At 40.6% G+C, this 10,202-nt stretch overlaps 1 protein-coding gene across 1 annotated transcript in view; it reads left to right on the top strand.

Moving 5' to 3' along the window:
• Nucleotides 1-1,131: 1,131 nt before the first annotated feature.
• CBLN4 (cerebellin 4 precursor) overlaps nucleotides 1,132-10,202 on the top strand; it is an 83,432-nt gene continuing 74,361 nt past the window's right edge. Inside the window, exon 1 of the mRNA XM_082272628.1 lies at nucleotides 1,132-1,479. Within this exon, the coding sequence (XP_082128754.1) occupies nucleotides 1,171-1,479 (309 nt within the window). The 5' untranslated portion in view covers nucleotides 1,132-1,170. The remainder of the gene's footprint in view (nucleotides 1,480-10,202) is intronic.

The raw sequence follows: 10,202 nt of genomic DNA, 5'->3' as shown, positions 1-10,202 counted from the left end.
ACACAGATCAGACATGTATAATGAAGAGAGTGCACACAGATCAGACATGTATAATGAAGAGAGTGCACACAGCTCAGACATGTATAATGAAGAGAGTGCACACAGATCAGACATGTATAATGAAGAGAGAGCACACAGATCAGACATGTATAATGAAGAGAGAGCACACAGATCAGACATGTATAATGAAGAGAGTGCACACAGATCAGACATGTATAATGAAGAGAGTGCACACAGCTCAGACATGTATAATGAAGAGAGAGCACACAGATCAGACATGTATAATGAAGAGAGAGCACACAGATCAGACATGTATAATGAAGAGAGTGCACACAGATCAGACATGTATAATGAAGAGAGTGCACACAGCTCAGATATGTATAATGAAGAGAGAGCACACAGATCAGACATGTATAATGAAGAGAGTGCACACAGCTCAGACATGTAAAGTGCAATCTCCTGCAGCAGCTTTTGACTTGTCATTGCTCTGCCTGCAGTACATTACAGGACATTGAGATCTGATTGTGTTTTCTGCACTTTGCACCCCTTATTATTGCCCCCCCATGTCACTGATTTTTTATATACCCCCCAAGTGAGTGTTATATCCCTCTTCTCCAAGTCCAGAGCTGGTCCTAATGAGTAGATAAGAGAGTGATATATCCCCCCCCCCCCATCCTGCTGTATGGAGCCTGTAGGAGCTGAGCAGGGTGAGGGCTGTGCTAAGTCTATTATGACATAAGGCTTTGGGGAATTGGGGGCTTGGAGCAGGCATTGCCATGAAGGCAGAGGCAGGATGTGAGCTCCTGGCAGCACAAAGACGAGGCTACCTCTGGAATCAATAGACGGCTCAGGATGATGTGATAGAGGAGAGGGGGGCACACAACAACCATGGCATCGCCTCGCATTAAGCTGCAACTGCTGCTGCTGCATGAGCCTTCTCATCAATAATTCACTTTTTTTGGTGCCTTTTTTTTTTGGATGCAGAGTTTTGGGATCCAGGATTAAGGAGACTTTTTCTGCAAGAGGACGGGACATAATAAAACCAGGAAGACTTTATTGGGGGGTTTTGGAGGCAAGGGTAACATTTATTATTATTATTATTTTTTTTTTTTTGGAAAGTGAATTTTTTTTTGTTTCTGACAGAGGTTGAGGAGAGACAGAGCTGACACCATGGTGGTGCTGAAAGCAGTGCGCTCCTATGCGGAGCTCTCCAAGGTGCTGATCCCACTCTGCTGTGCTCTGCTCATCGGCTCCTCGCCTTGCTTAGCCCAGAACGACACCGAGCCCATCGTCCTGGAGGGCAAATGCCTGGTGGTGTGCGACTCCAACCCGGCCACTGACTCCAAGGGATCTTCTTCTTCCCCTCTTGGGATATCTGTCAGGGCAGCCAACTCCAAGGTTGCCTTCTCAGCTGTGAGGAGTACCAACCATGAGCCTTCTGAGATGAGCAACAAAACTAGGATCATCTATTTCGACCAGGTAGGTGTCCCTCTTATTCCTAATAGCTGGATTTGATGTTCATTTATCTATGAGTAAATTTTTTTGACAACAGAGATTTTTTTTTAAGTGTAGGTCAGTGGTCAGATATGTAGCTTTTCCTCCAAAAGTGTCAGCTTGCCACATAGGTCCACTAAAGTAGCCAGCTACATGTAAGTATAGGACTTTTTGCTGGACGAATTGAGACTAGCCAGAGATAGATCACTTTAATGCAGTTGGCAATCTTGGACATCCATTATAATATATTCAATGAGCTTAGTCCATTATGGTACCATAACCATAACCACTAAGGTATGCTAGGTGTATGTAAATATCTTCTGTTTTGTTGATTTGGTATACAAAAAACAGAGATAGATCACTTTGATGCAGTTCGCAATCTTGAACATCTATTACAATATATGCAATAAGCTTAGTCCATTATGGCACCATTACCATAACCATAACCACTAAGGTATGCTGGGGGATTTTTTAAGTGTAGGTCAGTGGTCAGTTATGTAGCTTTTCCCCCAAAAGTGTCAGCTTGCCACATAGGTCCACTAAAGTAGCCAGCTACATGTAAGTATAGGACCCTTTGCTGGATTAATTGAGACTAGCCAGAGATAGATCACTTTGACACAGTTGGCAATCTTGGACATCCATTATAATATATGCAATGAGCTTAGTCCATTATGGTACCATTAGCATAACCATAACCACTAAGGTATGCTAGGTGCATGTAAATATTTTCTGTTTTGTTGATTTGGTATACACGAACCAGAGATAGATCACTTTGGCACAGTTGGCAATCTTGGACATCTATTACAATATATGCAATGAGTTTAGTCCCTATTTGTACCATTACCATAACCATTACCACTAAGGTATACTAGGTGATTTTTTTTTAAGTGTAGGTCAGTGGTCAGATATATACCAGAGATAGATCACTTTGGCACAGTTGGCAATCTTGGACCTCTATTACAATATACGCAATGAGTTTAGTCCATATTGGTAACATTACCATAACCATGACCCCTAAGGTATGCTAGGTGATTTTTTTTTGGTCAGTGGTCAGTTATGTAGCTTTTCCTCCAAAAGTGTCAGCTTACCACAAAGATCAACTAATGTAGCCAGCTATGTGTAAGTATAGGACCTTTTGCTGGATGAATTGAGACTAGCCAGAGATAGATCACTTTGACGCAGTTGGCAATCCTGGACATCTATTACAATATATCCAATTAGTTTAGTCCATTATGGTACCATTACCATAACCATACCCACCAAGGTATGTCAGGTTCATGTAAATATTTTCTGTTTTGTTGATTTGGTATACAAGAACCAGAGATTGATCCCTTCAATGCAGTTGGCAAGCTCAAACATCTCTACATAATATGCAATGCATTTTGCCCATGTAAGTATAGTTCACTTTGTGGTAGTTTGTCAGCTTGAACATCTATTACAATATATGCAATGAGTTTAGACCATGTAAGTATAGGTCACTTTGGGGGAGTTGGTCAATGGTCAGCTTGAACATCTATTACAATATATGCAATGAGTTAATCCACATTGGCACTATATGACCACTCATTTATGCTAAGTGCTGGTGAATAATTTCTCTTTCAGTGATTTGGTATGCAAGGACCAGAGATTCATTCACTTTGATGTAATTGGCCAGCTTGGACATCTATTAAAATATATGCAATGAGTTCAATCCATATTGGAACTATACAACCACTAAGGAATGGTAGTTGCAAGCCATTATTTTCCATTCTGTTGATTTGATATACAAGAACCAGAAATTGATCACTTTGATGCAGTTGGCAAGCTCGAACATCTCTACATAATATGCAATGAATTTTGCCCATAGAAGTATAGATCACTTTTGGGGGTAGTTGGTCAGCTTGAACATCTATTACAATATATGCAATGAGTTTAGTCCACATTGGCACTATATGACCACTCATTTATGCTAAGTGCTGGTAAATAATTTCTATTTCGGTGATTTGGTATGCAAGGACCAGAGATGCACTTTGATGCAATTGGCCAGCTTGGACATCTATTAAAATATATGCAATGAGTTACAAGAACCAGAGATAAATCATTTTGATGTAGTTGGCAAGCTCAAACATCTCTACATAATATGCAATGAGTTTAGCCCATAGAAGTATAGATAACTTTGGGGGAGTTGGTCAGCTTGGACATCTATTACAATATATGTAATGAAATTGCACCCTATTGGCACTATATGACCTCTCATTTTTGCTAAGTGATGGGAAATATTTTCTATTTCTGGGATTTGGTATGCAAGGACCAGAGATAGATCACTTTGATGCAGTTAGCCAGATTGAACATCTATAACAATATATAATGCAATGAGTTTAGCCCATATTGGTACTTTACAACCACTCAGATATGCTAGCTGCCCCTAAGTATTTTATATTTTGTTGATTCAGTATTGATCTACTATAGATAGATCACTTTGAGACAGTTGGCCAGATTAAACATATTAAATACTTTATATACATATTATATACATATTATATACCTATTAAAATATATATGCAACGAGTTTAGTGCATATTGGCACAGAAGGGTCACTAAGGTGTGCTAGCTGCCCTAAATATTTTCTATTGTGTGGATTCAGTATTAAATGACCATATATAGATCACTATAAGACAGTTGGTCAGCTTGGACATCTATTACAATATATATATATATGCAATGAGTTTAGCGCATATTGGTATTTAAGTATCACTGCATTGTACGTATTTTCCATTTTGCTGATATGGAATGAGCAGAGAGAGATCACTCTGAAGCAGTTGGCCAGGGTGAACATTTATTGCAATATATATAATGGGTTTACACACTATGACCACTATAATAGACTATATAATATATAATACTATAGTAGACTATAATAGTAGGTATTTACCATTTTGATATAGCATGTGTGCAATCATATTAACTCATAACACATAGAACCACTAAGTTATGAGTTTCCAGCCTATTGCCACTATATGACCACTACGGTAAGTGCTCATAGGTATTTTTTTGTTATTTTGTGATTCAAATGCAAGGGCCATAGATAGATCCCTTTGATGCAGTTGGCCAGCTGGATCATCTATTAACCACTTTACCACCGGAGGATTTTGCTGTCTTACGTCCAGGCCACTTTTTGCGATTCGGCACTGTGCGACTTTAACTGATGATTACGCGGTCGTGCAACGCCGTACCCAAACAAAATTTACGTCCTTTTTTCCCCGCAAAGAGAGCTTTCTTTTGGTGGTATTTGATCACCTGTGCGATTTTTACTTTTTGCGCTATAAACAAAAAAAGAGCGTAAATTTTTAAAAAATAACAATATTTTTCAAAATTTTTTATATGAAATCCCCCCCCCCCCCCCCAAAAAAAATGTAAAAATCAAATTTTTTTAAAATTTTTGGCCAAATGGTTTTCTGCTACATATGTTTGGTAAAAAAAATCACAATAAGCGTATTTTGATTGGTTTGCGCAAAAGTTATTGCGTTTACTAACTAAGGGAAAGATTTCTGTCATTTTTGGTGTTTTTTTTTTAACGAGTAATGGCGGCGATCTGCGATTTTTTTTTGCGGGACTGCGACATCGCAGCAGACAGATCGGACCCTTGACTGACATTTTTGACACTTTTGGGGGTACCAGTGACATTTCTACAGTAATCAGTGCTATATATATGCACTGTTACTGTAAAAATGACACTGGCAGGGAAGGGGTTAATTTTATTGTAGAGGGAGGGGTTAATGTATGCCTGGTGCTTACTAACGTGTGTGGGGGGAGGTGACTGAGTGACACAGGGACAGATCGCATGTTCAGCTATGCTGAACCCTGCAATCTGACCCTGCCTGTCACTTAGGAGATCCGCCCGCTTTGTTTACACAAGCAGGCGGATCTCCACACTCGATTCCCCGACGATCGGGGAAGAGCGGCGGTGATCGCCGCCACTCCTCCCCTGGCCCGACTCCCGCTGTGAATGAATACAGCGGGAGCGAGCCTCCGGCGGCGCGCGCACGCCGCCGAGAAAGGGCAATGTCTGGTGACGTATTACTACGTCGCCAGACGTTATCGAGCCACTTTGCCGCAGTAGTGCTCTAGTGAGCAGACGGCAAGTGGTTAAAAAAAATAAAAAAATGGTACTATATGACCACTCAGATATACTAGCTGCATGTAAGTGCCTTCTATTTTGTTGATTCGGCATGAAATGAGCAGAAATAGACCACTCTGAGGCAGCTGGCCAGGTTGAACATCTATCACTATATATGGAATGAGTTTAGCCCATATTGGTTCTATACAACCACTAAGGTATACTAGCTGCATGTAAGTGCTTTCTGTTTTGTTGATTCTGTATAAAAAAAGACCAGAAATAGATCACTTTGAAGCAGCTGGCCAGCTTGAACACTTTTTAGAATAAATGGAATGAGTTTAGCCCATCTTGGTACTATACAACCACTCAGGTATGCTAGCTGCACCTAAGTATCTTCTATTTTGTTGATTCACTATGGAATGACCAGAGATAGATCACTTTGAGGCAGTTGGCCGGGTTGCACATTTATTACAATAAATGCAATGAGTTTAGACCATATTGTAACTTTATGACCACTCAGGTATGCAGTTTGCATGGACGTATTTTCCATTTTTCTGATATGGAGGGGCCAGAGATAGAGACAGTTGGCCATGTATTGCAATATATGTAATGAGTTTACACGCTATGACCACTATGGTAGACTAGGTGTAAATATTTTACATTTTGACACAGCTTGAATGTACGCAATGTTAACCAATATTGAAACTAGAGTACTACTGAGGTATGCTGAATGCAAGTATTTTCCATTTTGATGGTTGAGTATGGAAGGAGCAAAGATTAATCACTTTAACACAGTTGGCAAGGTTAAGCCTTTGTTGCAATCTTTGTACTTCATTTACACTATATGACCACCAAAGTGCATTAGGTTCATGGAAGTGTTTTCCATTTGGCTGGCTGTGTAAGGACCAGAGATATTGCACCAGTAAGTTGTTTACACCATTTTGGCACTATATGACCACTAAAGGACATTAAGTTCATGGAAGTATTTTACATTTGGCTGGCGGAGTGTGTAAGGACCAGAGATAAATCACTTTAATGCAGTTGGCCAGGTTGAACCTGTAATTTGTTTACACCATATTGGCACTGTATGACCACTAAAATACATCAGGTACATGGAAATATTTTCCATTTTGCTGGCTGAGTATGGAAGGATAGGAGATAAGTCACTTTGCTGCACCAGTATTACAATATAGGCAACTTGTTTACACCGTATTAGCACTAAATGACCACTAAAGTACACTAGGTATATGGAAGTATTTTCCACTTTGCTGGCTGAGTATGGAAGGATCGGAGATAAGTCACTTTGCTGCACCAGTATTACAATATAGGCAACTTGTTTACACCGTATTAGCACTAAATGACCACTAAAGTACACTAGGTATATGGAAGTATTTTCCACTTTGCTGGCTGAGTATGGAAGGATCGGAAATAAGTCACTTTGCTGCACCTGTATTGCAATATAGGTGATTTGCTTACACCATATTGCCACTATATGACCACTAAAGTACACTAGGTACATGGAAGTATTTTCAACTTTGCTGGCTGAGTATGGAAGGACCGGAGATATTGCACCAGTATTACATTATAGGTAATTTGCTTACACCATATTGGCACTACATTACCACTAAAGTACACTAGGCACATGGAAATATTTTCCATTTTGCTGGCTGAGTATGGAAGGAACGGAGATAAGTCTCTTTGTTGCACCCGTATTACAATATAGGTGATTTGCTTACACCATATTGCCACTAAATGACCACTGAAGTACACTAGGTACATGGAAGTATTTTCCACTTTGTTGGCTGAGTATGGAAGGACCAAAGATATTGCACCAGTATTACCATAGGGGGGTTTGCTTACACCATATTGGCACTATATGACCCCTAAAGTACACTAGGTACATGCAAGTATTTTCCATTTTGCTGGCTGAGTATGGAAGGACCCGAGATATTGCACCAGTATTACAATGTAGGTGATTTGCTTACACCATATTGGTACTATGTGACCACTAAAGTACACTAGCTACATGCAAGTATTTTCCATTTTGCTGGCTGAGTATGGAAGAATCGGAGATAAGTCTCTTTGCTGCACCGGTATTACAATATAGGGGATTTGCCTACACCATATTGGCACTATATGACCACTAAAGTACACTAGGTACATGGAAGTATTTTAACATTTTGCTGGCTGAGTATGGAAGGACCGGAGATATTGCACCAGTATTACAATATAGGTGATTTGTTCACACCATATTGGCACTATGTGACCACTAACGTGCACTAGGTACATGGAAGTATTTTCCACTTTGCTGGTTGAGTATGGAAGGATTAGAGATATTGCACCAGTATTGCAATATATGTAATTTGTTTATATCATATTGGCACTATATGACCACTAAAGTACACTAGGTACATGGAAGGACCAGAGATATTGCACCAGTATTACAATATATAGAATTTGCTTACGTAATATTGGCACTATATGACCACTAAAGTACACTAAAGTACACTAGGTACATGGAAGGATCGGAGATAAGTCACTTTGCTTCACCTGTATTACAATATAGGTGATTTCCTTACACCATATTGGCACTGTATTTTCCACTTTGCTGGCTGAGTATGGAAGGACCGGAGATATTGCACCAGTATTACAATATATGTGATTTGCCTACACAACATTGGCACTATATGACCACTAAAGTACACTAGGTACATGGAAGTATTTTCCATTTTGCTGGCTGAGTATGATGGGACTGGAGATAAGTCACTTTGCTGCAACTGTATTACAATATAGGTAATTTGTTTACACCATATTGCCACTAAATGACCACTAAAGTACACTAGGTACATGGAAGTATTTTCCATTTTGCTGGCTGAGTATGGAAGGATTAGAGATATTGCACCAGTATTGCAATCAGGGCTTTTTTTCTCAGACAATAGGTGCAGGAACTCCCCTTTCCGAGTCACCCCTTGTCTCCGCCCCCATACCCACCTCCTGCACCATTCCTTAGTTCCACCCCCTAAGTACTGCTCCTTTTAGAGAATACAGAACCATGTAACAATTGTGGTACTAAGTAATGTGTATGGAATTTGTTAATAATAACAAGAAAAACAGTAAACTAGATCACATGCGCCAGCAACAATAGATCCCCTCCGCAACAATGAACCATCCGGAAGGAAATACCCCCTCCCCCAGCAACAAAAGATCTCCAGCAGCAATAACAGCTCTCCCTGCAGCCAGCACCAATAGACTCTCCAGCAGCCAGCAGCAATAGACCATCCCCCAGCAACAATGTATCACTCGCAACAAAATACCCCCTCCCTTAGCAGCAATAGACCCCCAGCAGCAACAACAGATTTCCCTGCAGCCAGCATCACTAGATCCCTCCCAGCAACAACTGACTCCCAGCAACAGTGGAACCCCCACCAACAACAATAGACCTCCTGAGCAACAGTAGACGCCCCTCCCCACCCCGCAAAAGTGGATTTCCTCCAGCAACAATAGATCCCTCCAGCAGCTAGCATTAATAGACCTTGAACCCCTTGCCATTACATACAGTCAGTGCTGGAGGTGCCGGAACTGCATTCCCCCACGTTCCCCCGCGTTCCCGCTGAAAAAAAGCCCTGATTGCAATATATGTAATTTGTTTATATCATATTGGCACTATATTACCACTAAAGTACACCAGGGGCATATAAGTATTTCCCATTCTGACGGTTAATTTGGGATTGGTCAGAAAAGCACCACTTGAGCATTTATTGCAACAAATGCAATCCTTTTAACCCATATTGGGACTACTGTATAGGTATGCTGGATGCATTTTCTTTTATTGCTGATTGGGTACAGAATGACCAGAGAAGGATCATTTGGATACAGCTGACCAGCTTGAATAGGCATTTGCAATATCTGCAATTATGTTACCCAAAATTCACAGTATATGACCACTAAAGTGCCTAAGATGCATGCATGGATTTTCAGTTTTCAGGTTGAGTATGCAATGACCAGAGATAGATCACTTTGAGGCAGTTGGCCGGCTTAAGCATCTACTGTGCGATATACAAATCCCCAAAAAAAATTCCGGATTTTCTGCACAATTTTGGGAGAAGGGTGGAGAGCAGCGTGCAAAGGGTTAACTGAGAATCTTTCGATTCTTCGAGCCATGAGTGGCAGATTTTTTTTTACACAGTTTTCTCAGACCGTATTTTGCAGATTTATGGCTTCTTATTGCTGTGGGAATCAACAGGTACACGCTATTGATATTTCATCCATTCCTCGACAGCCGTTGTTAAGTGCTGGAATTGCAATGCACTGCACCAAGGACACCCAAGTGCTACAGCCCATCCAGCTCTCACTTCTGAGCACCCAACTGACTCTTAGACTCAAGGCAACGCATCTTATACATATTTCATAAGCCATATTCATGTTTGCAGTAATTAAGCATGGGTAAACATGCCAAGGAACGATCCGATGCACAATCTGCCTTGGCGCTCCCAGTCATACCTTTTCGCTGTGTCAGCTAACCGGCTGAACGGGAGCTGCAGTGATAAGTTTTATAGCATTTTACCAGATCAGTTGTGTGATCGTAGATGTGGTCATCAAAAAAGCTTTGGGA

This window comes from Pelophylax lessonae (assembly GCF_965119305.1).
Source record: "Pelophylax lessonae genome assembly, chromosome: 11".
Classification (NCBI taxonomy): Eukaryota; Metazoa; Chordata; class Amphibia; order Anura; family Ranidae; genus Pelophylax; species Pelophylax lessonae.
The sequence above is the reverse complement of the archived record's forward strand: the minus strand, read 5'-3'. Positions and strand labels throughout refer to the sequence as shown.